Raw genomic sequence first — 25,373 nt, 5'->3', positions numbered from 1 at the left:
TGGATGCCGCAGGCCATGTAGCGGATACCCTCTTTAGTGCTGCGTACGTCTGTGTGCACATGCGTTACCTCTTGTCTGTGTTGCTTCCCGGTTTGGCACTCCGATTCTCATGGGCTCTGTGTCTGCGGCCTCCCGGGCAGCAGTCTTAGCTGGAGCAGCCTAGCTGTGAGGATGATTAAGCTTTGGCAGCTAGAGGTGCCGCGATAGATCATCATGCCGAGCGCACAGAGCGTATTGAGCCTCCCTGTGCCAGCGGACTCCACTGGACATAGGGCTAGCACAGAGTGGGGAGGGCTTTAACCTTGGGGTGTGCCCCTCCAGGGTTCACTCTGCAGGCAGGAGGGGGCAACTAGCGAGGCCCCGTGTGCAATGGGAGACTTGCCAGGGTAGGAGAAGGAGCTGCTGGATGGCTGCAAATGTGCTGGCTGCTTCCAAGAAGAGCCACAGTCCAGGGGAATCCATGCCTCACCTCTAAGCTGCTGAATGGCAGAGATGCTCCTTCTCCTTGCCATGAAGGGTGTGCTGACAGGAAGACAGAGCTGAACCTGCGACCACCCACTCTGTTAATATGGCGAGGCACTTTGCAGTTGGAACAGTGGCCCGGTACATACCTGCTGAGTCCAGGCCAGGACCCAGGGAGGGCCCTGCGTGGTGTCTCGAGCTGGGCTAGTCAGTCTGGGTGCCAGAGAGAAACATGGGGTCTGCCCGCATCCAGCAGCCTCAGTGAGAATCCCTATTTGTATTTCTTACAGCAGAGGCCTGTCTCTCCTCTAGCATGCTGTGGGTACCTGAACCGGAGGCATTCAGAATTCTGGGGCTTAGAGTGCCTAGAGGTGCTACCCACCCAAAGGCCCAGGGCCTCACCTCCCTGCAAGCTGGCAGGCTTTGCAAAGACATGGAGACACATGCTGCACTGGCCCCCAGGGCCTGCTGCCACTGGTCTCTGCAGCTGGTTCACTGCAGCTTCGTGCCCCACCCTGATGCGTCTCAGGCTGAGAACACCCCAGAGTAACTCATGCTGGGTATATAGTAGGGAGTGTGCTTTATGCCAGTCTTTAATTACATAATTGCACAGGACTACTGCCTCATACAGTACACAGGATGAACTGGGCAGCTATTCATTATTTCTTTTCATCTTCCTCATTCAGCATGTGGTCCCAGGCCTTATTTCCCACCCACCATCCGAACCCCGCATTAAATGAAATACAGGGGTATTAATTTCTTCATAGACTTTTCTGTGGTGCTTATTGGCATAGTGACTTGCCCAGCATCACATGGGAACTCTGTAGCAGTGCTAAGGATAAAATCAAGTTCTCCAGGGCCACGTTCAGCTGGCTCCACTACAAGGATATCCTTTCTCTTCCTGCATTTCCCTGTCTCATTCACTCCACAACCCTGATTCCCCCCCAGAGCAGGTCCAGCCGGTGCACTGAAAGAGGCAGGGATCCTGTGGAAACAAATATGTGATCATGGAATTGAAGTCTGTAATCATAATGCGTATAGAACAAGGGGGCCGAATTACGGTTGCACAGGCACCCTTGATTCTGGCATTTTCCAACTTTTGAGTGCTTGACTTTGCAACAGTAATGTCCTTTGAATGTAGTTTTTAGTTGAGATTTCCTATGTTTTAAAAAAAACCCTGAAAAATCAAGAGTACTTTCGTGTGGAACCACGCTGACCCCAAACTTGGGTCATCATCAGGGTTGGGATCTTTAGATCTACAGCATAGACCTCTATACCACTTGGGCTAATTGAGTAACTGGTAGTGGAAGTAGGCTGTTATCCTCTAGGTCAGCCAGTCACTAGACTGGAAGAGAGACGCATTTTGCCAGCGGGACTCTCAGCTGTTTGTTGACAGCAGAAGAATTTTGGGATTGAGGAATCCTGGATTCTATTCTAGGTTCTGGAGGGGAGTGTGTTCTAGTGGTTACAGACCTTTCTGGTCCTGTCCCCTCTGTGTTTCTTGCCCCCTCCCCGCAAGCTTGTCCCTGTCCTACTTTGCTCCTGTCTTCATCCATCTGCATTTGAGTCAAGCTGCTCCCTCCTTTTTCCTCTGGACTGCCAGCAGAAGGCGCATTCAGAGCACCATAAAGTCTCCCTCTCTCACTTCTGGTGCCTGGCTCCACCTCGGCCCCAGCCATGCGGGAAATCAATTGCAGGAAAAGGGCTGCTCAGCTTCTGCAGTGCTAGGATGGTGCAGGCTCAGTTCCGGCCACGGCTTCGGAGAATTTAGCTGCCAGACTCTAACGGAGCATGTGCAATGGCAATTTTCAGAGGGTCATAATTCAGCCGGATGTGGGTGGATGTTTCTAGGTAGAGTAAAGGACAAATATCAAGTCCCTGCTCCTAAGCACTGGGGTGCTAGCGCGTCTCCGTGAAACCGCTGTGAAGATTTTTCTAACAAGTATTTTTCCCTCATCTCATTCGCGGAAATGGCTGGACTCTTTTAGCGGAAACATTTTTGTTTTTTAAATAGTCCACGGCAGCCATCCTGCGTTGAAAAGGTCACCCGAATGATTACAGTCTGATAAAGTTCTAAGCAACTGGAAACAGGGTCTTATAAGGGGAAAGGTTGAGCAACCTTAACTGTGGGTGTCATTGGCAGATCTGCCTCTCCTGGCGGTGTATACATACTCCGTGACTCCCTGGGAGTGTGCATGTATAATATATGCTGACGAAGCCACACATGCATTCACTAGGAAAATTAAAAAATTAACAGGCATTGGCTCGCACTAGCTGAGTAAAGGCAGTGAGATAAAAGCATCTCTTTATACCTTGTGAGAATTGCTGATAAGGGCATTTGTTCCTCTGTATTCTTAAAAAAAATGGCAATAAAAATTTAAAATAGAAAAGAAAGAGAGAGTTGGGGGAAGGAGAGTGCTGGAGCAACCAGCGCTAAGGAGTGTGGAGGACACCTGGGGTGGCAGGCTCGATGCAGCTGAAGGGCCTTTGGAGGAAGAGGAACTGGGGAAGGGTGGGGAAGAAAAGCCAGTGGAAGCAAAGGGGGAGAAGGGGTTTGAAGTGAGAGTGCTGACGGGGAACAGGGGCTCCTGTGGGGCTTAGGAAGGGGTGCAGGGTTTGAAGGGGACTATCTAGCATAGCTCATTTCTAATGCACCTATTGCTGGGATAGTGGAATATCCGGGCCCTGTCGTTTTTGCAGCCAGTGTCTTGGCAAGCCTACAATATCCCCCCCTCCCCTACTGTCCTGTGGCATCCCTGTTACCTGAGATACAGCTGTTGGATAGAATGGTGCAGTGGTTTGCTGTTGCTGAACAAATCTTCCCTTGGGCCTGGGCTGAGAACCCACCAGACTCGTCTCCCTTATGATGTGAGGCAGACTGGTGGCCGTCCAGACCAAGGCAGGTGAAGTAAGTGGAGCTCAGACCTGGTGGTGCGCCAGATTTCCGAACACTGCTGAGCTTTGGCCAGAGGTTCATGCATTTGCTCTTCCAATAGATGTCCATTTCTCTGGAATCACTGGGGACGGATCAGTAGAACTCAGTGCCTGAGTCCTTTGCCATAATTCCACTGACAGGGCTTTGAGAGCTATTAATGGGGATGGAGGCTCCAGGAGAGAGGCCCCTTTGGGGCTAGTCAAAGACAAGCGGCTGCCTCCTGGTCCCTTGATCCCAAGCTGAGCTGCATCATTATGCTCGCCTCTGGCCATCAGCAGACAGCTGCCTCTGATGAAGGATCACGCTGGGCTGATGCTGAGTGGCAGCTCATTTCCAGCATCAGGTGGGGAAAAGGACCTAGTTGGCAGAGTGACAGGAGTAAGGGGGATCCCTCCATTGGGGGTGGGGTGTCAGGCAGCTGAATGGCAAAAATCCCGCCCCCTGGGATTCTGCAGCCCTCTTTGGATATGTTCTGTGTGGCATTCAACTCGCTCTGTTGCACCTGTGCCAGACCTGTCCAGGGGAGGGACTTGGCCAGTCAGTCACTCATCCCGAGCACAGTGGAAGCCACTGGATTGATAAGGCAGGATCCCAGCAGTACAGGGTGCCTTGGGCTGCCCCCATTTCACCATGCATGGGGCAGCCCAACCTGCTGCGAGCTCAGTCTATGGGGCATATCCTCGCACTTCTTCCCAGTCCCTCTTGTGACTTTGCAGGGGGAAGCCTTGAGATTGGAGTTGGCAGGGGGCCAGACCAGTGCTGTTTGTGGTGACTGGGTTAGTGATCGGAACCCAGGTCTGGCGAGAGAAATCTGGGGCCCTGGTACATCATCTTGAAGGGGTCACACTCCCTCCCATTTAACTTTATTTACACAGCCATTACAGATGTTTTGGGGTCACTCCCCTGACCTCCCATTGTCCCCCTTTTTCCCTTCCCATCAGCCCTGGCAGCACCCTTGTCATTTTAAGGACCGGGTTGCGACCTACCAGGGTCCCCAAACTGGTTGGTTATTTTGCTCAGTGGATGTTTTGGAGGCGCCTGGCGGGTGTACGTGCGCAGAAGGCGACATGCTAAGTATTAGTGACTTTTGGTTACTGCTAGGTTCAGAGCAATACCCCAGAGAGCAGTGGCTGCAGACCCCTGGGATTCTCCAGCCTCCTTTGGATATGTTCCATGCGGCATTCATCAGCTGTTCCCGCTCATTCCTGAACTCGGGGGACCCCTGGTACCCCAGCTGCCTTGCCGTGTTGGGAGCGTGCTCAGGGCCCATGCTGTCATCTTCCATTTGTCCAGGAGGTGGCGTGAGAAATCATCCCACACAGCCGCCCACCTTCCCTCCCTGTGGGGAGCAAACAAACCCCCACATGCCCTTATCTCTGCAGGGTGCAGGCTAGTGGCAACCCAGACAGTGCCTCACAGCTCCTGGAGGCGCCAGGCCCTCCGCCTGCAACAGGGTGCACTGGCATTTCTGAGTGTCCCCTCACCGGGTGCCCACCAGGCCTCCGAGGGAGATGGCTCGTCAGCAGCCCTGCCCTGGGCTCGGGGAAGCAGCAGGAGGTTCCTCCCACCCTCATGCCGAAGGGCCCAGCCTGGTGTCTCCCAGGGCATGGCCCAGTTGCGGGGTGGGGTGAGGGGTGTCTGGCAGGGATCTTTGGAGGCAGTTTGGGTCTGAGAGCTGGTTGAGAAGTGTCAGGGATCTCTGAGGATGTGAGGGGTTTACGGGAGTCTGGCTGCTGGGTTTGGGGGCTCTCCCATGAGGCTAGGGGTTCTCTGGTGGAGTTTGAGGGGTCTCCGTGGCAGGTCATTGGGGTATCTCTGAGCGTTGGGGGTATCTGGCAGGTCACTGGGGGAGTTGGCTGTTTGGGGAGGTCTCTAAGCTGGGAGAGGCCTAGTGGCAGGAATTCTTCTAAGTGAGCTAAATGGATTTTGGGAGCAGCTCTGACCCTCCTCAACCCTCAGCCCACCCCCGCTCTGTCCAGGACCAGCCAGCTCCTCCCCCAGTACCTCCCTCCCAGAATGACTGCCCCCACACTCCTGAATCCTGACCCGCTTCTGCTGCAATCGTGCCCCACACCCAGGCTGGCTGGCTGCTGACATCCCGGGGATCTTCCCTGCCAAGCATGCGACCTCTCTCACTGGCTGCTGCTCCCTATGAGCATTTGATTCCCCCTCACTGCTTCCTGGGTGTGCGCCCCCCACCTCTGCCCCCATGCTCCCACTGCTCTGTGAGGTGTGCGCCCCCATCCCACTCCTGTGGGGTGTGTGCTCCCCTCCTCCGCCCACTGCTCTGGGGTGTGTGTGCCCCTATCCCCACACTGCTCTGCCGGGGGGGGTGCCATTTCTGCTCCCCCCAAGAAATGCGACCCCCCACTGCTCCCCTGGGTCATGGGCACCCCCCCGCTGAGTTGTGTGACAACACCAAGTGTTTCTCTTCCAAGCATGACCCCCCCTCCCTGCTGCTCCCCCCCCCGCTAGTGCTACCCTCCCTGTCCCATGGCGTGACCTGACCTCCCCACTGACAGTGCACCCCCTCCCCCCACTAGGTATCCGACCCCTCCCCCCCAGTGCTCCCCTGGGTGTGCGACCTCCCCTCCCCCCAATGGGTATCCAACTGCTCCCCCCGGAAGCGCGCCTTCCCCCCACTGCTCCCTCCGGGTGTGCGACCTCCCCCCCCCGCGGCAGCGCGACCCCTCCCCCCATTGCCCCTCCCGAGTGTGCGCCCCCTCCCCCCATTGCTCCCCCCGGGTGTGCGACCTTCCACCCGGCAGCGCGCCCCCTCCCCCCAGTGGGTAGCCGACCCCTCCCCCCCACTGCTCCCCTGGGTGTGCGACACCCCCTCCCCCCACTGGGTATCCGACTGCTCCCCCCAGCAGCGCCCCCTCCCCCCATTGCTCCCCCCGGGTGTGCGACCTACCACCCGGCAGCGCGCCCCCTCCCCCCACTGGGTAGCCGACCCCTCCTCCCCACTGCTCCCCCCGGGTGTGCGATCTCCCCCCCCCCCGGCAGCGCGACCCCTCCCCCCACTGCTCCCCCCGGGTGTGCGACCTTCCCCCCCCCGGCAGCGCGACCCCTCCCCCCATTGCTCCTTCCCGGGTGTGCGACCTCCCCCCCCCCCCGGCAGCGCGACCCCTCCCCCCACTGCTCCCTCCGGGTGTGCGACCTTCCCCCCGGCAGCGCGCCCCCTCCCCCCACTGGGTATCCGACCCCTCCCCCCACGGCTCCCCCCGGGTATCCGACCCCTCCCCGGCAGCGCGACCCCTCCCCCCATTGTCCCCCCCCCGGCTGTACGCCCCCTCCCTCCCTTGCTCCCCCCCGGGTGTGCGACCTTCCCCCCGGCAGCGCGCCCCCTCCCCCCACTGGGTATCCGACCCCTCCCCCCACGGCTCCCCCCGGGTATCCGACCCCTCCCCGGCAGCGGCGCGGCGAGCCGGCGGGGGCCCGCGGGCCGGTGAGTCACGGCGAGCCGGAGCGGCGGCCGGGGCAGGCGCGGAGCGAAGCAGGAAGTGTCGGGGAAGCCGCCCGCGCCTTGCTCCTGCTGCTCCGGGAGCGCCGGGCAGGGCCCCCGGGCGCTGGGACCCCCGCGCCCGCCGGGACGCGCCGAGCCCGCCCGGAGGCGGCGGGGGAAAGTTTCCCTCCGGTCCCCGCTGGCAGCCGCCGCTGGCTCGGAGCCCTCCCCATGGACGAGAAAAGCCGCCGCTGGAAGGTGCGCCCGCTCGGTGAGTGCCTGCGCGGGGCCCCGGGGTGGGGGGAGACTCCTGCCTGCGGCCCCCATCCCCGTGGCGTCGGGCCCGGGCGGGGGCAGCGCTGGGTGGTGGCTGCAGGGCAGCTGGGGCGGTTTCCTAAAGGACTCTCGCTGGCCGCCTAGGGACTTGGCCAGGCGCTCTGGGTTACTGTAAGGGGCTGGCTGTGGGGCGCCTGGGAAGGGATGGGGGCACACTGATAAGGCAGCCTGACCCCCTCTGCCTTGTCTGGTCCCCCTCTACACCCTCTCTGCGCCTACTCTACCCATCCAGGGTCCCTAGGCTTCCCCCCCAACCCTGCTGCACAGCTTCCTACCCCTGCATACTTAGTACACTGGTTAACCTGTGGAACTCCCTGCCACAAGATGTCCCTGAAGACAAGAGCTTAGCAGGACTGGACATTTGTTGGGGTTAATGAGAACATCCGTAGGTACTTTAAACAGGAGAAGGGGTATAAGCCCTGTGAGATCTCCAGCTTCAGGGCATAAGTAGCCATTAACTTCCCCTGGGGGCACACTGCCCCATAACCCCATCCACTGCAGGATTTCTTGCACCTTCATCTGAAGCAGCTGATGCTGCCTAGTGTCAGAGAAGGACCACTGGACTGATATGGTCTGTAATGTCTAGGTGTACCCCCTCCTGCTGTGCCATGTACCCCTGTGCTCCTACTGCAGAATCCCCAGCCCCTACAGCACTGACCTGGCTTGCATCATTCCCCTCAAACACACAATAGGAGTAAGGTGGGGAGTAAATTGGGAGGGAAAGCTTTATGTTACCTAGGATGGGAAACTCCTCCTGCTGCCCCCTGTTGGGCCAGTGGGGAACTGTTGCCCATAGCTGGGTGTCCTTTCCACCTACGGTCAGGAGGGAATGTCACTGGAGCGGGTAGTGTGGGGCCACAGCTGGCCACTGCTCTGCCAGCGATCTCGGCTTTTGGGGGTGGCATGGGGTCGCTGCGGTTTTGTCCGTGCCTTTGCCTGTCTCCCTCTCCCTGGGACCTGTGGACATCGAATGATTGACTCTCTGCTTGTGGTTTCGTTCTGGTCAGCAGCACCTGCTTTGAAGTGCGCCGTCTCCATTTTCATCTGCCTCCGACCTCTGAACTGGGTCCTTGAAGGGGTCAAGACTTGCAATGTTGTTGCTTTCAGTTGCATTTTCTGTTCTACAGCCTGTGCCATCCAAGCAGTGGGGTGTGGTATTGGGACTCAGGACTCCTGGATTCTACTCATGCCTCTGGGATGGGATGCAGTCTAATGGCTACAGCGGGGGGTGGGCGACAGGACTCCTGAGAGTGCTGCACTTGGACTTGGGAGACAAGGGTTCTGTTCCTGGCTCTGCCACTGGCCTGCTGGATGACTTTGGGCAAGTCACTTTGCTCCCTGTGTCTCGGTTTCCCCATCTGTGAAATGTGGATAATGATTCTGACCTGCTTTGTAAAGAGCTTTGATCTACTGATGAAATGCACTAGATATTATCTGGGTGTGGGGCCTGGTGGTGGGAGCAGGGGGCAGTGAATCAGCGCTCCTGGTTTCTGTTCCCAACTCTCCTGTTGATGCACTGTGTTGATCTTGGGTAAGTCTCTGTGCCTCAGTTTACCCACATACAATGTTAATTTTGAGAGGGAGTTGTGAACTGTTTGTAAACACCCAGGCTAGAAGGAGGGGCAGAGGATTATTCTGATGACCTCTATAGTCTCACACTGGAAACCTGATGTCGCATGGTGTGTCCGTGTTTGCATGGTGTGAGGTCATTACCCTGGGGTGGAAGTCCTGCTTCTTGCCCGGCTCCCACATGTCTCATCTCATGGCCTGCTCAACTGCCGGGGCCCGGCATTCTCCAGCTGGCCTTGCCCCTCGCCCTGGGGGCTCGAGAGTCACTGGGCCACTGGCCTTTCAAGGGCAGCTGCAGCATGCTTTAATGGCTGCTGGGTGTTGGCACCCTGAATCCCACCCCCTTCCACTCGCTTCCCAGCGTTTGTTTGTGATAAGGCTGGTGCCAACACAAGGCTCCTGTTTCTCTGTCCTATTAGAAAGTGCCCTCTGTGAGTCAACTGGACACACTTAATGTCCTTGGCTTTGGCACCCGTCCATCCTCCTCTGCCCCTGCCTTCACCGTGGCTTCTCTAAGTCTCGCTGCCCTGGGGCCACAGAGCAGCACCTAGGGACTGCGGGCATGGGACAGAGGCAGGGTTAGGCCAGGGGAGCCCTGACTGTGGGGGGGATGGGTGGCAGCAGCAGTGGGGAAGGTTGGAGGGTCGGGCACTAGCAAGCTCATGTCAGGAGCTGCAACATGAAGCTGCTCGGGTTGGTTCAGTCTGACATAAAATGAATCCTGGACCGGGGGGAGGGGGGCAGCTGAAATGGGGACGGGCTTGGGACATGTTGGTGTGTGTTGGGGGAAGGGGAATTGTGTGGGGGCAACCTGGCTGTGAGAGCTCACGTGTGTGCATGCACCAGCAAGGTGCGAGGGTGAGAATGGGTGTGCACAGTGCGTGTTTGGGAGTATGAACAGTTGAGAGGCTAGGAATGGGCGAGGAGTGTCCTGATGGGTGTGATAGGAGCAAGGGATGGAAAAGCCAATTAGCCCATCCAGCACCTGCTCCTGCGGGGGAGTGTGTGTCCGTGCTGGTGTCGCTTGGAGCGTTTTGGCGTGTGTGGGTGACTCTGGAAGTGGGTGTGGGGATAGGTCTGTGGGTGACTCTGTGGGCGTGGGCATGGGCGTGGGGGAGGGAGGAGGGGAAACCCGGGACTGTGTGTGTGATTCTCCCATCACAGGCCTGTAAATCATAGAATCATAGAATATAAGGGTTGGAAGGGACCCCAGAAGGTCATCTAGTCCAACCCCCTGCTCGAAGCAGGACCAAATCCCAGTTAAATCATCCCAGCCAGGGCTTTGTCAAGCCTGACCTTAAAAACCTCTAAGGAAGGAGATTCTACCACCTCCCTAGGTCTGGTGATGGGGTCGGCCTGGCTGAGCCAGTTTCACGTAGCTGAGATTCTCCACACAGCCCTACCCACGTGGAGCGTCTCTTGGTCCTGTCCCTTCGGACGAGTCAAGTGGGTTTCCTGAAGCATTTTTCCCTTCCCCTTGTCTTCCAGCCAGCGCTCTGTGGGCCTGATCCTGTGAGGGGTCACATGGGGTGGGGGCACTCGGCCTTGTGCAGAATTGAGGTCTTTGTGTATCTGGGACCGTGTGTGTCGAGGTGTGCGTATGTGTGTGCATGTCCCTGTATCCGTGGGAGAAGTGTGATTGTGTGATGCCAGTGTCTTTGTCGGGGGGGGGGGTGTGCGTGCGGGTCTGTATCTAAGTGTGTGTGTGTTGGCTCCAGGGCAAAGGGAATTACAGTGGAGACAGTGGCTTTGGCAGGAGGCCAGGATTCCTGCTGTCTCTGGTGGGGGTGTGAGGGAGGCTGGGATGTGACATGCAGCTCCGGAGAAGCAGAACATTATCGCTTCCTGACATGCTAGGGCCATGGACGGGGCTGCTGCAGGTTTCAGGGGGAGGAAAGAGGGTGCGGGTGGGGGCTATTCTTAATCTCAATTCTTTCTGCTCCTTCCTGGGGCCTCAGAGCCCTGGCTCTCCCAGTGGAAGAGCCGGTGTAGCTCTGGTCTCTGCATCATTGGGGGTACAGTCCCCTCCTGAGAGCGGTGAAGTGAGCATGTGGGATTGAATGGGGCCAGGTGTCCCTCAGCAGGTGGAGAGGAGAGTTTGGGAGATTCATGTGAGACTCGGGGTCTTGCTGGGCCCCCACCTCTCGGTGGGACAGAATAACTGGGTTGCGGTGCAGTGTCGTAGGAATCCTGAGCTGACCGCAGCTCTGTCTCTCTCCCTGACCAGCCGGGGAGCCTAGACACCAGCTAGCTGACCCGTGCCTCTGGCATGGGAGTCTGGCGTCAGAGCTCTGATCGCTGGGCCATGTGGGGGTGATCCCGCGAGTGCTTAGATAGCACTTTCCATCTCCACAGCCTCTTGCGGACACTGACTCTGTGCTGTGGCAGGCATCCTGGTCTAGTGGACTAAGCAGGAGACTTGGAGTCAGAACTCCTGGTCCCAGTTCCAGCTTGCTGCACAGCCTCGGGTCAATCACTTCATCTCTCCATGCCTCAGTTTCTCCACCTGCAAACATGCCTCATTCATCTGCTGGGAGGGCTATCTGGGGAGCCTCTGTGCAGATGGCAAGTGTTACATAAAGGCTAGGTATTATTCATTCATGAAGCCTCATGCCAGCCCTGGGGGTGGGGCGGTAAATATCCTCCCCATCACCCAAAGAGGTTGAGGGCCTGCTCCTTGGCTGTGAAATTGGTGTACATGGTGCACTGTTGCATCTGTGTGGGAGCAGAGCCCTGCTTGCACATGCATGTGGCAAGATGCACATCCGTCTCACCATGTGTGCCTGGATCTCAGGGTCTCGGTGTCCCAGTAGCTTGGAATAGGCCATGGGTGTCCTTACTTGGCTGCAGCAGCTGCTGCTTTCCCAGGTTAAATGGCTGGGTTTGGCGAGCAGTCAGGACACTGCCCCTCTCTTCCTCCCTGTCACTTCAGGGCTATGATTTAGTTGTTTGGGTCTTTGGGTTGTTTTTTTTTTTTCCTCTCTGCAGATCTGAGCCAGCGGTCTGGCTTCCCCAATGCTAGGTCCCCGCGCAGACTGCAAGCCGGCAGCTCTTGTCCTCACTGTGCCGTGTGGTCTGCGCTGGTGGGACACGTGAACACAACCCCAGATCTGTTCTCGGAGCTGTGGGAGGCGAGCTGTCTCTGCTCTCTGTTTCTGGCCAGGAAACTGGATGGTAGCCCAGAAACAGGGGAAGGGAAGGAAGGGGGGGGCGTCTGTGAGCTCTAATCACTCAATGGGCCAGAAATTTTTACTAAGCCACAGGTGGCCCTCTCTGAGGAGGTTTGAATGGGAGCCCCTGCTGGGCACCACGGCATGGAGCCTGCAGGGGATGGAGGATTAGCAACAGGGTGGAGTGGGGCGAGGAGGGGGACAGAGTAGAAACCCCAAGGAGAAGAGCGGAGGTGCTGCATTTACATGTCACGTTGCAGCGGGCAGCAGCGTCTCCGGAGGCCGGTGCTGCTGGTTGCCACCCGAGCAAAGCTTGTGTGTGCACACGTGCGTCCTCGTTTGTGTAGCTCTGTTGTGGCGTGCAGGTATTTGCATGGGTATCTTTGCATGCATCTGTGTGAGTGTTTGCATGTGAGTCTGAGGGTCGTATACTTGGGTGTGTTTGTGGGCCCCCCAGCAGGCTCCGGGAGAGCTGCCAAGAGGATTGTCCTTGAGGCAGTACTTCCTGTGCTATGGCTTCCCTTGCCCTGCTGAATAGGGCTGCCTGTCAGCCTCCCAGCCTGGGGGGAGCTGGAGAGGGGGAGGGAGGTGAGCACCGCTGGATACTGCTGCTTCCCCATCCCCTCCCCTGTCCCCTGTGGGTGGTTGCACTATCGGGTGAAGAGGAAACCTGCCCCATTGCTTTGTTGCTGATAACAGCGGCTGCCTTATCTCGGGGACTTCTGAGAAGAGTGAGGCATGGTCCCCTGCTCCCGCCAGGCCTTATCTGGCTGCCATCATCTGCCTTAGCCATTGCTCGTTTCCTCTGGAAAGCTCTGTGTCTGGAACTTCACTCCGGGAGCTGTTTATAACTCATTTTCCACATGGGCATCTGATGATGGCATGAGCTTGGGGGGTGGGCAGGCTAAATGAGGTGGCCAGGCCAGGCAGTCGGGATCACCGGGCCGGTGTTCTGCCCATCCCCTGAACCCGGCCTGAGGGTGAGGGATGGTCCAGGTGCCACTAGGGGCACCATTTTCTTAGGGCTTAGATCCACTCTGATCCCTCACAGAACTAGAGCGGGAGGAGTCCCCTCCGTGCACCAGGATCCAGTGCAGTATTGTTCCCTGCAACCTGTTCTCCAGGGCTCTGACTGCCGACCCCACCCCCCCACTTAGGGAGCCTTTCCCTGTTTGCTCACTCTCGCACCATTGTCAGCCCTGTCATGGGGGCTCCTTTCCTGAATTCACCTGAGACCCTGGCTCTAGGTAATGCCAGGGCCCTGCAGAGCCCCAGCCATGCCCTTCCCCAGATCAGCCCCCCCCGCTCTGCCATGAGTGTGTTAGGCCCCTGGGAGGATCAGCGCTGTTAGCTGTTTTCCATGTTACCCACAATCCTTCCTGCTTTGCAGTGCTTAGTGCTTCCATCCCGCGGGGTCATCCCTTCGGAGATTGCCGCTGACCCGACATTCAGTTAGCAAGCTGCGCTCCTGGCGCTTGGCAGCATGCCCTCTCTATCCTTTTTGAAGTTTAAAATCCATTTAAGTCAAGAGGAGGGAAAGTTATTGCCTCTAAAGCCCCTTGCATTTAACAGTAAATCCTCTTTACTGCTCTGACACAGCCTCTTAGCACCAGAGGAGGGTCCTGCCCCAGGAAAGCGGAGGAGGGGGGAGGGGGTGTTGGCGGCACTGCATTCCTCCAAGGGGATCATGGGTGGGGGGAGTGCACATTTGGGGGGTTTCTCTCCCCATGTTCCCGTTGCAGAACAGTGTCTGGACGTGGGAGATCCAGGCCCTGGACGTATCCCCAGGCCCCCCATCCTGCTGATTTGGGTTGAACCCCAATGGCCTTGGCTCCTGACGCGTGACCCAAAGCGTCATGCGTGGGGGTGGGGCGAGGGTGTGTGTGGGATTCTGGGGTGCTTCCTCCTGCTTTTCAACCCTGAGGGTGTAGCTGAGTATTGCTGGGAGGGGAACCCACCTGAGCTTTCCCGTCCCTGAGCCCACCTAGCCCCTGTGAGCGGACCCTAGGGCCATGTCTCAGGAGAGCTGGGTGTGCATGTACACCTATTTTATTTTGGGGGCTGGGGGGGAGGGGGAGCCTGCTGTGGGCATCACTGGGCAGGTCCTAGAGCCGCGGCGTCTCTAGCTCCTGCCTGTCAGGTGCCCGCAGTGGCAGCTTCCTGCTTCCCCCTTCCCAGCGCCCAGGGACTTGCGATGCATGGCTGAGGCTAGCGGGATCAGGCTCTTGCTGGAGCAGACTGCCCTGTAGCACCAGCCTCCAGAGGAGGGAACATCTGCCAATGTTTTGTTGCCTTGCTTCCGTGGTTGCTGGCGGTAGCCTGGCTGATTTTCATGCCGCTGGGAGGTGCCTGTTGCCCAGGGGAAGGAAGCAGATCTCCCCGGTGTTAAGGAGCTGGAGGGCAAGGGCTGAGCCTGCTGCTCAGCTCCCCGGGGATTTGGGGGGAGGGCCCCGCAGCGGGCGCTCTCGCCTGTTCCTTCTCCCTGACTGTGCAGTATGTGGGTGCAGGCTGTGAAAGGGGGAGTCGCCTGCCCTCTGGAGGGGGCAGAGAGCTGGGTTACTGCTTCCTTTCCGGCCTGGTTTGACAAGGAGCAGAGCAAGTCTGGGCCTTTCCACCCCTCCCCTGGCCCCTTCTTCTCAAGTCCAGAAATTCCCCTGCCTGATCTCTGGGTGGAGACGCCCCCACGTCGCACCGGCTCCACGCCATCTTCCCTCGGCAGCCACGAGCCAAGTCAGGGCACGGGCACAGCCTGCTTGGTGATTCAGCCTAGCAACAACAAGGTGGGTGGGGGGGAATTGCCCTAGGAGGCCAGCGAGTCAGCTGGTGTGGGCACTGGCCTCCTTCTGCATCACAGCAGGCCTGTGGGCCCGTCTGGATTAGTATCGCCGTCCCCGGCCAGGCTAGCCCAGTCTGTCCATCCCTGCTGGGAGGAAATACAGAATCTCCCCTTCCCCCCTAAAAACCTGGCTCGAATAAGGCAGTTCCTCTGTGCAGTTGAACTGGAGGCGAGGGGAGCAGGCTGTCTCTCTCTCATGCCTAGTGCGCTGTCATTCCCCAGGGGCTGAGTTCCTGCTGGGCCCGACTCAGGGCAGTCCTGGTTCAGCCCCGCTCTGCCTGCCTAGTGAGACAGACTCCTCATTAGCGCAGGGTCTGAGTGTCACAATCTATATTGATCCTCACAGGCCCCGGGAGGCAGGGCAGGCCTGTTAGCCCCACTGAACGGCTGGGGGACCCGGGCGGGAGGCAAGGCAGGCCTGTTAGCCCCATTGAACGGCTGGGGGCCCCGGGCGGGAGGCAGGGCAGGCCTGTTAGCCCCACTGAACGGCTGGGGGACCCGGGAGGGAGGCAGGGCAGTCCTGTTAGCCCCACTGAACGGCTGGGGGACCCGGGCGGGAGGCCGGGCAGGCCTGTTAGCCCCACTGAACGGCTGGGGGACTCAGGCTCTCTGGGCTGAAGAGACTTGCCCACTCTCACCCTGGAGGTCTTGGGCAGAGCAGGGAATTGAACCTAGGTCTTTCAAGTTCTAGGCTAGAGACCTAACCACTAGCCTAGCTGTCCTCTATGCCTGACTGCTCTGCTGTGGCATCCCATGTGACACTGCTGGGTCATGGTGACTCCCTGGCAGCATCGGTGACACTGAGGCCAGCCAAATGCAGCAGAGCGAGGTGAGCAGTGGCCTTCCTGTTTAATGCATTGAGGCTAAACGGGACCTGGGTCCAACAAACCTTCTGGGCTCTGTGGGCAGCTTCCCTCGCAGCCCGGAACTACCTCATGCTGCTCCAGATACACTCCCTCTGCTCTCTGGGGTAAGGAGACTTTTGCCTTCTGCTTCTGAGCCCCTGGATCTTCCCTTCCCGGTCAGGCAGCCCAGTTAGCAGGCCGCCAGCAGTCAGTGGCCTGCATGGTCTCCTGCTGCTCTCTGTATGGCTGCTGAAGCTGGACTCCACTCAGAGGCTAGGCCGGACCCCCGTGCTGCCTTAAGCCGCCCTGAAATCGGGAGATGTGCCTGATCCATGGGAGAGGAGAGGGGAGGATGCTGCCTGTCTTGTGGGCTCTGTCCCTCCCTTGGACTTTGTGACCCAGGCATGCACACACACACAGATCTCTCTGTCTGTTCCCTTTGGCTGCATTACCCTGCTCTGGAACCCAGGGCGTGTGCGTGCACCTCTCCTCCGCCCACCTTCCTTCCCCTCTGCAGACCCTCAGCACCATGTCTCTTGGCCCCTCAGCGGCTCTGTCCAACTACTTCAAGGAGCAGCATTAGCTGGACCTCGTGGTGCTCCAACCCCCAGATACAGTCCTGGAGCGCCGGGTGCTGGGTGCGAGTGACTGCCCAGCCAGCCCCTGGGGCCAAGGGGTGCAATTCTGCAGCACATGTCAGAAGTAGCAATTCTGCAGCACCGGCTACTCCAGCTTGAAGATTTAATTGGGCTGCGAGGGGTGGAAGAGCGTTCCCGACACGCCTGCATTTTTATTTGATTTCCCTTCTCTGGAGCTGGCAATATTTAAATATTAATGTCTCCCTCTAATTGCTGTGTCAGAAGAGTGGGCCTGTGTGTGAGCGGGGGTAGGGGAGGGAGTGCTGGCTGGTTTTGTTTTCTCAGGGAGTGTTTGCCAAGGAGAAATGTTTGTATTTTTTCAGTAAGATTTGCTTGACCCTGAGGAAAGGAAAGGGGGGGGGAGGCATCTCATCAAGGGATCTCCGCATGGACAAGATCTCCTACAAATGGCTCTGTCTCCATGAAGAAGTGGGTGCTGTCTCCAGAGTCTTGCATGAATGCCTCTTGTGCGGCATACAGCCCTGTATCTGGCTCGGTGCTTTACATTCACTGCCCCAGTGAGTTTACAATCAGCCTGGGCCAAAGACAGAGGGAGGGGGAGGGGTGGGAAGGCAGTGTTAAAGCAGAGAGTGATTAGAGAAGGGTGGTGTATTATTTATCCTGTTTAGTTTCAGTCAGGGTTGTCAAGGGGGAGTTTATGGATCAGATCTCCCAGCTGGTGTGCATAAGCATAGCTCCATTGAGTGCAATGGAGTGAGGTTGATTTATGCCTGCTGAATATCTGGCCCTTTAAATACTTGTGTATGGCTTGAAGAATCCACTCGCCAGGAGTGAGAAGGGAACCTTCCTAGACCACGTGGGAGTGGGCATATGCTCTGAGGTGGGGAGCTGAGCCGCCTCGATCGCGACACAATTTAAGCTACCTTGATCGAAACATGAGTTTGCAGGCAGCTCCAGAGCTTCCCCGGCTGCTCCTTGCTTCACCCAAGCAGGGGCAGAAATTAACAAGATGCTGTGCAGGATCGCTGCTGCTGTTCCGAACCCTGTGCGCAGCAGTGGAAACGATCCAGAGCTATGTCAGGTTACATAGGGATGCTGGAAGCCAAAGCCGCAGGTGCTGGAGCAATCCATGGGGGAGGACTGCCCCAGAACAGAGGCTGACTGAGCCAGGTGGTGAGGGGTGGAGGGAGAATAATAGAGATCTCCATCATCAGCCAGGAGCAATGGGAGTGGGGAATACAGACAGACAGACTCTCCCCGCTTCCAGCAGCCAGAGCGGGTGGGGGTTGGGCTTTAAATCTGTCTCAGACCCCTCCAGCCAGGGGCTTGTCCAAGATGCAGCCTCCCAGTACGGCGCCTGGGGAGGAATCCCAGTCCCCTCCTCTTTCCCGGTGAGCAGGCAGGGTGTCTCCCTTCCATAGTAGCCTGCCTCTAGTTAGGCTCCGGGAACCAGACAGTGGGGTGGGCAGTTATTGGGGAAGGCGCCGAAGACAAGGAGCTCTCGGAACCAGAGCCAGGTTGTAGGCAGCTCACGGTGACGCTGTCGTGCCCGTGGGGCCAGCTGCCCCCTCGAGGTGCTGTGACATCACAGCAGAGCTGGAAGCATTCTGGGGTGTCCTGTGCTGGTCTAACCCCGGGCCAGTGTGTGATGATTCCCTGGAGTGGGGAGTAGGATGACCAGATAGCAAATGTGAAAAATCGGGATGGGGGTGGGGGGGTAATAGGTGCCTATATAAGAAAAAGCCCCAAATATCAGGACTGTCCCTATAAAATCGGGACAGCTGCTCGCCTAGGGGGGAGTTATCCAGGAGAGCAGACTCTGGGGCAGGGAAATGCACATGGAGTTCTATGGCCTCCTTGAGGAGTGTCCATGTCAACCACCTGCAGCTGCCTTTGCTCCCCCCGGGAATCCCCTGCTCCGGGCCAGCGGCGGAGCAGCCTCGTGGGACGCCTGGCGAGAGTGGCAAGCAGCTTATCTCGCAGTTGCCCGCGACCGGAGGGCCCCTTTACGAGCGCCCTGTGTGATATTTATGGAGTCAGTAAAATGTAATGTCTGCCTGGCCTGTCAGAAAGGCGGGTGAATGGAGTTGCTCGGAGATGCTTTGTGAGCGCCATGGTGCTCCGCCAGCCCAGGCTTCCTGGCATTGCTGGCCCAGCAGCGACTACTTCCTATGGAGCTGGGGCCCAGCTGGCTTCTGCCAGACTTAGGGTGTTATCGGGGTGCTGGGGATCCAGCAGCTCCACATAAGGGACTGGCTTTCAGGGGTGCCTAAGATAGCTCCCCCCCGGTTTCCGGGGGATAATGCGCAGCAGTGGGGGCGTTGAGCGCTTGGATAAAGGGACCATGTGTCCCAAGTCATCATGGCCAGCCAGCGTACGGTGTGTACCCAGTGCAGGCAGGACGGGGTTAAACCAGGCCAGCTCCTCGCTCCCTCTTTGGTTACAGCCGAGTCAGATGCTTATAGACTGGCTTCCTGTAATAAAGTAAACTCTGGCTTGCCTGTCACCTGCTCTGGGCTGCTGCTGTCTGTTGTGCTGCCAAGCAGCCGACATGCAGCCTCTTGCTCACAGGGCCCTCTGTGGATCCCTCCTCTCGCGCAGGTTTGAGCAGTTGCCCCGTGGCAACGCGACCTTAGCAGGTGTTTTGGGGAGGGTGGGACGAAGCCTGTAGCTGCACGTCCGGCGTGGGAGGAGGCCGTTTAACTGTTTCTTGTGTCGGCGGGCGCCGTTCCCGTCCTTGGGGGAAGCCTAGGCTGTCTTGTTGGCATGGAAGCTCCCGGGTGCAGCTTGCCACCTGGGGATCCTTGGGGGTGCTGCAAGGGAAGGCCTAGTAGTGAGAGCACAGGCTGGGAGCCAGGACCCCTGGGGCAGCCCTGACTTACTTGTATCATGTTGGAGGGAGAGTAGTGGTGGTCCATCCCTAGCTTGGCCACTGACCCAATGTGTGGCCTTGGGCAAGTCCTGTCACTGCTCTGTGCCTCAGTTTCCCCACCTGTGAAATGAGGACAGTGACCCTGGCCTACCTCCCAGGTGCAGTCCAGGCATGCTGCGAGAGCCTCCGGTGGAAGCTGCTGTAGATGGGTGCAGATGTCGTGAGCGCTTTGGTAGGTGACAAATGGGGCCAGTCCCGGCCCATTGGTACCAAACCCAGACTGGGACGTTCAAGCAATTGCTGCTGTCGCAAGTGAATTGCTGCTGTTGCAAGTGAACTCGACTGAGAGCCCACAGCCTGGTAAATCCCATTGTCCAGTGGCATTTCCCCCTGCCCCCTGGGAAGTGGTTGGGGTCAGTCTTGGTCCCATGGGTCGGTCCCTCCCCAGGGTGACCTTGTGACTGGGGAGATCAGAGAGGAGCCCCTGGATACTACAGTTCTGGCACCTCAGAGACGCTGAGTGGTGTGGAGCGGGAGGAGCAGCCTGGGGGGCTTAGTGCTGAGGGGAGTTATGTAAGTTGGGGGGGGGGAATCAGGCCTCAGGAAATGATAGAACAAGGGAGCATAACTGCCCTGAGGGGAGTGGGTTTGTCTCTGTGCCCTCCCCACGGCCGATGCAGCTTGGGGCTTCCAGCCCTTAGCAGCACCTGGAGCCCCCACCAGGCAAAGAGGCTTGATGCAAGAGGCTGCTGTTCTGTTTTCTGTCCCATCCCTCCTCCATTTGAGGGCCCCTGGAGCCCACCCTTGTCCTCGGGGCTGTAAGATCTGCCCTGTTCTTGGTCACGCTCTCCTGCTAGATCCTTGCTGGAGGCAAGTTCGGAGAACAGGCTGCTTCTCTGCCCCCACCCTGCCTCACACGCAGTGTGACTGCCCCTCTAAGCACCGATGGTTTGGATTAGCCAAGCAACACCCCCACCCAGGTGGGCACTGATGTCCTGGAGCCAAGTTCAGGGCCACGCACCTCCCCAGTCCAGAGGGGCCACTCCTTCCCCCTCCCGCCTCCTCCCCCCCCCCCCCCCCCGGAACTGTAGGCTCCTTTGGCTCCTCTGCCCTGTCCCATTTTTAGTCTGCTTGTCGGGAAAGCGCCTGAACCCAATGGCCCTTTGGGAGCCTGACGCCTCAGCTGGTTTGAGGCTGGGCCCAGCCGGCTTGCGCTGACCTGCAGCCCGTGTCTTCCATCCGCCTGTCCCGAGACAGGGAGTGTTCCCGCTCATAGGCACACAAGGGTTTTCTTCCTGACCAGAGAAGAGACCCGGCTCCCCTCCATTAACCCAGAGGTGCTTTGCCGCGGGCTCGGGGACACTAATAGCTCTATGGTATCTGGGATCTGTTAACCCCTTGCTGCGGGGAATTCACACGCCACAGCCGCAGTAACTTCTCAGGAAGGCTAATTGGAAGGAACTAACCTAGTTTCTTCTCCTGGAGCCCTCCGGGGGGCTGGCAGGTGTTTATTTCAGTGGCTGCTAGGCAGCTAAAAGCATAGCAGGGATCAGATAAAGCCAGCGCCTCCTTCCAGCTGCTTCCGACAGGGGAGGGGGGCTTCCAGTTGACTGCCACAGAGAATTGATTTGTAAAGAATTAAAACTGAATTCTCTCCTGCTTCCATATGGGTCTCTGAGATCCTTAGGGGAGCTTGTGCTGGGGAAGGTGTGTGTGTGTGTATGGAGGGGGCGTTATCATCCTGGGATGGGCTGGCCTGGGGATATGAGGTGCTGCCTCCTAGTGTAGTGTTCCCCAGTGGCAGGACAGGGCAACCGGCCCATCAGGCTCTGTGCCCTGGAGCCTGGGATCTTTAAAATCAGGGAGGGCCCTGCAGATTGGAAGCCTGGCCCTGGGTGAATCTGGCTCTTAGATCCTCCCCCGGGCCTGGGGCACATTGGCAGCTGGCTCCTGGAGGGGGCGGGAAGCAATTTTTGTGTTGCTTTTGAGCCACTTGTTTTGTTGACCCTTGAGGTGCTTCAGTTGGATCTGTGTCCTCCATGCCCGGGGGTCCATGCAGAGCCTTCGAAAGTGACGAGTTAAAGACGGAGAAACCCTGGTCTGGGGATGTGCTTGTGGTGACAGCTGGCACCAGGAGCGTGACTTGCCTCTGGCATTGATTCCCTCCCCCCAGCACACGCAGAGCTGGTGGGTGCAGTGTCACTGAATATCTAGCAGGCCTCTAGGTATTGGGAGGTCGGGACCTACCTTGCAGTGCTGAAGGGGTTAATGGCTGCAAGTCTAGGATCCATGGGTGGCTTACTTGCTTTATAGCCTCCAGACCAGTGAGATTATTACCCGCTGAGAAGGATGGCACCATCCAGGCTGTGGCTGGGAAGCGGGGGAGGGCGCTCCCATCTGAGCCTTAATTCTAAGAGCTGGCTTTGTTTCTGCCATATAACAGTATGATGGGGTTGGGTCAAGCTGTGGATTCATAACTTGTTGGAAGACTTTTCAGAACAATAAAGGTGTCTGGTTTTATATCTGCTCGTATTTTATCCGCCCGGCAGCTTCCCCCTGGCTCTGGCCTGGATTTACTGTGGGGACATGTTAATGTGTTGAGGCTGCGTAGAAAATCAGAGGCCTCTTCTGCCTTCCTTCCCCCCTCCCCACGGGATTGGCCCCCTCCCCACGCCTTTGCATTCAGTGTCTGTGCGTTGAAATATTTACCTCCTAGCTCCTCTGACAGTTCAAGCCGTCTCGTGAAGCAAAGGTTATTGAACTGCGAATGTTATGACATTACATTTTTGTGTCTGCACTTTCAAGATGCGTGATGCAGCCTGAATGATAAGTGATCTCTGGGTTAAGGTTGGGTTAGCTCCATTCCCCCCCCCCCCTCCTCCCCAGCTCAACGCAGGCTCCTGGCTCTGTAGGGAATTGATAACATTCCCCTTTATTACCATGCCTTTGCATCTCAGCAACTCCTCCCCTGCCTTCCTTTGTTGCAGAGCAGGGGTCACTGGAAGAGGCCGTGGTTTGGCCAAGGAGGATGAACAGAGAGGCCTAGAAATCTACAGACCATGGCTTCTGTTTCTGGCTTTGCCACTGGCTCGCTGACCAGCCTTGGGCAAGTCATTGCCCTCCTCTGTGCCTCAGTTTCCCCCATCTGATGCGAATACCTTGGTCCCCTCCCATGGTGCTCTGATTAATGAGTTAAAGTGACATGTGAGGGTATTATTGATCTCATTGGTTCTAGAAATGTTCTGGCAAAGACATTGGCCCCCTCCTCTTCCAAGGGAGAGGGCCACCACGCATGGCAGGAGAGGTGCTTTCGGTAAGGCTGCCGTGGGTTTTTATCAAATAACCCCATTGATCTTTGAATGTGGAGCTCTCAACCAGAGAGAGTGTGTTCGTTACCGCCCCGGTGCAATCCTGGCGGATCGGGCTGGCACCGGAATAGCCTTGGTTTGGGTCAGCTCGCGCCCTCCCTGCAGTAGCGTGCTGCACACGGAATAGCACAGGCCAAGGCAGCTGAAGGTAAGTGGGCTCGAGCGTAATAGAACCCCCTGGTTCCTCCGTGGGGCCCTGCTGCAGGTGCTTTGCCTCGGCGATGGATTCAGATGCCTTGTGGGAAACTTTGAAAGGCACTCAACGGAATCTGCAGGCTCTGCACTGGTGCCACAGAGAGGAGCACGTGGCCCTGTTTCGCCATGTCTCAGGTCTTATCGCTAGAGATGAGTGCATGGACATGGAGCCTCTGCTCCTGGAGGAGTTGTCATGCTCCTGCGAACCCTGGGCTCGGGGGCTTTGGAGATGACTGCGCTGTCACTTTGAAGAAGCATCTGACCTCTGCTAGAGAGGCAAGGAGCAGATTTTCGTGCAAACGATGCTTTCCTCCCACCCCCCAAACATAAAAAATAAATGGTGGGAGGGACAATCCATTGAAACTCTGGCAGAATCATTTCCAACTACTAATAATAGGCACTTTGCAGCCCCTTCCATCTGAAGATCTCAAAGCACTTGACAAACACCAATGAATTAGGCCTCCCAGCCTCCCTTCCCCCAGGAGGTAGGTAAGGATTGTCATTCCCAATTTACATAAGGGGAAACTGAGGCACAGAATGGCAAAGAGATTTGGTAGAGGTCATGTAGCAAGTTGGGGGCAGAGTCACTGACCCAACAACCCCAATTCCCTGGTGTGCACCTTAGCCATCAGACCGCCCTTTCTCTTCGGACTTGCCCCTGGCATCATCACTTAGGCTGTGCAAAGTGGGACTGTCAGATGCTCTCAAATCACGCTTCCCCCTGTGGATGACATTGCTGAGGCAGGCAGCCCCCAGATTCCTTGCTCCATCGCTGTGCTGGGGCTCCATGTGGCTGGCAGAAGTAATACAAACCCCATGGTGTTCTGTGTTCTGTCTTTGGTGGGTCTGTCTGTCTGGGATATCTCCACAGCACTCACCACCAGGATCCCTCAGGGCAGATGTGACGGTGAGTCACAAGCAGCAGAGCGGTGCCATTGTGGCAGTCCTGTTCTGGATCCTTATGGCACACTCGGGAGGGCTACGAATTGTAGAGGGAAGGGTGCCCTGCCCGAGATCACCCACGAAAGCTTGTGCTCAAATAAATGCGTTAGTCTCTAAGGTGCCACAAGTCCTCCTGTTCTTCATCCAGGGACTGACTCTTCACCCCTTGCTGCATTGAGACAAGCTGGGCAAAAGGCTGAGCGTCACCCCTGCTCTGTGCTGGCGCAGCCAGATGATCTCAGCCTCCTCCACCCAGAAGCTGTGGCTGCAGCTGGTTCCCTGTGGCAGATTTTAACACCGGCCTGTGTAAATCTCATCCTCCCTTCTAGATCCGCAGGGGCAGGTTAAGACAAGGGACTTCCTGTCCTTGCACACTAGAGGGCAGCAGCGAGCTTAGCTGGCCAGCACCAGACCCACAGGCAAGACTAAATTACATTCAATCACTGGGATATTTAGGATTTAACCTTCTGAATTTGCCAGATCCGGTGGCATTTCCAGTAATGGCCAGAGGTTTAACCCGGGGCACAGCAGCCAGGATGCCCCAGGGAGTGTGTTTGCTTTGGAGTCGCACCTCGGTGGCTGATTAATTCTGCTGGCTGAAGTGTGTGTGAGGCTGGGGGGCGGGCAGGGGATGAAAGTTGGTGTGAGGGGGAGGGGGAGGAGGAGGTTAAGGAGAGCTTAAAATTAACCAAGAGATCCGAGAGGGAATTAAACCGCAGGGGAGACTGGCCAGGCTCCTGCTGCAGGGACTTGCACTGATCCGACCTGCAGCGTAATGTCATTCTGGGAGCAAATTAAATTATTCCGTAAATTCGTCTGCTTTTGCTGCTATTGAATCACATTTTTTGTATTTCTCCCCCCCACCCGCCCCCAGCTCCCTGATAGAATCAACATTCAGTCACTAAGTGCAGGGAGATTATATCAGCCAGCCTGCCAAGCCTCACGCCCAATTGCCTGTGACATGCGGTGGGCTGGCCTGGTCTGCAGAAGGCTGGTAACACTCACATAAACCAGCTGCATGTGGAAGCGAGGAGGGAGCAGTGAAGGGGGGGGGGGGGGGCAACAGAGAGAAGATAAACCAAGAGAGAAGAAAAGAGGTCAGGGCCTGGGAAATTAAATGTTCATAAGTGTAGGCCCAAGCGCTTAAAAAGTAGGCCAGAGCCATTAAATCTCATTAAAGTTTAATACCGATCAGTGCCACTTCAGGCAGCCCTTGGACATTGCTTTAATTTGATGGGTGCTAAGGGAGAATTATCAAATAATTGTGCTCGCTTGGGACTTGCTTTTATCATGTTGCATGGAAAGCTCTCTCGGCTTGGTACTGCACATCACAACCGCAGAGGCTCAGTATTGTTCTAAGGGGGAGCCGGCTGGAGGGGAAGCTGCCCTCTGTGCCCCCCCCCCCCCAGCACGCCCCGCTTCCTTCCTTGGCAGGGCCAGGGACAATAATTCTGTCTGTGAGCTGTGTATCGGGTTGTCAGAGGGCCCAGGGATTCGCCACTCGGCTTACCTGGGTCTCTTTGCTGGGGTTAACTCTTTGGGGGCTGAGCTCTTCTCTGGCTGGGGATGGAGCTCTGCAGATGTACTGTCCTGCTGCCCCTTACCTGAGGGATCATACAGGCAGGGTCCTCGGCTTTCTCTCCCCGTCTCCTTCCATCAGAAAGGCTGCTCCATGGCCCACAGGCAGGGCCGCCCTTCTCCTTGGACTGAATCTGTCTGGGGCCTCCCTAGCATCTAGGTTCTTGCCCGTGTGGCGCTGGCCTGCTGCGAGGGGGCAAGGCCAGGGCTCCATCTCCCCC

At 57.5% G+C, this 25,373-nt stretch overlaps 1 protein-coding gene across 4 annotated transcripts in view; it reads left to right on the top strand.

Moving 5' to 3' along the window:
- GSE1 (Gse1 coiled-coil protein) overlaps positions 1 to 25,373 on the top strand; it is a 370,501-nt gene that overhangs the window by 131,381 nt on the left and 213,747 nt on the right. Inside the window, exon 1 of one of the 4 annotated variants that reach the window (XM_048870549.2) lies at positions 6,968 to 7,113. The exons of the other annotated variants lie outside the window; for them this stretch is intronic. Within the exon in view, the coding sequence (XP_048726506.2) occupies positions 7,074 to 7,113 (40 nt within the window). The 5' untranslated portion in view covers positions 6,968 to 7,073. Of the gene's footprint in view, positions 1 to 6,967; positions 7,114 to 25,373 lie in introns of those variants that run through there. 4 annotated transcript variants of the gene reach the window in all.

This window comes from Caretta caretta, chromosome 12 (assembly GCF_965140235.1).
Source record: "Caretta caretta isolate rCarCar2 chromosome 12, rCarCar1.hap1, whole genome shotgun sequence".
Lineage (NCBI taxonomy): Eukaryota > Metazoa > Chordata > Testudines > Cheloniidae > Caretta > Caretta caretta.
The sequence above is the reverse complement of the archived record's forward strand: the minus strand, read 5'-3'. Positions and strand labels throughout refer to the sequence as shown.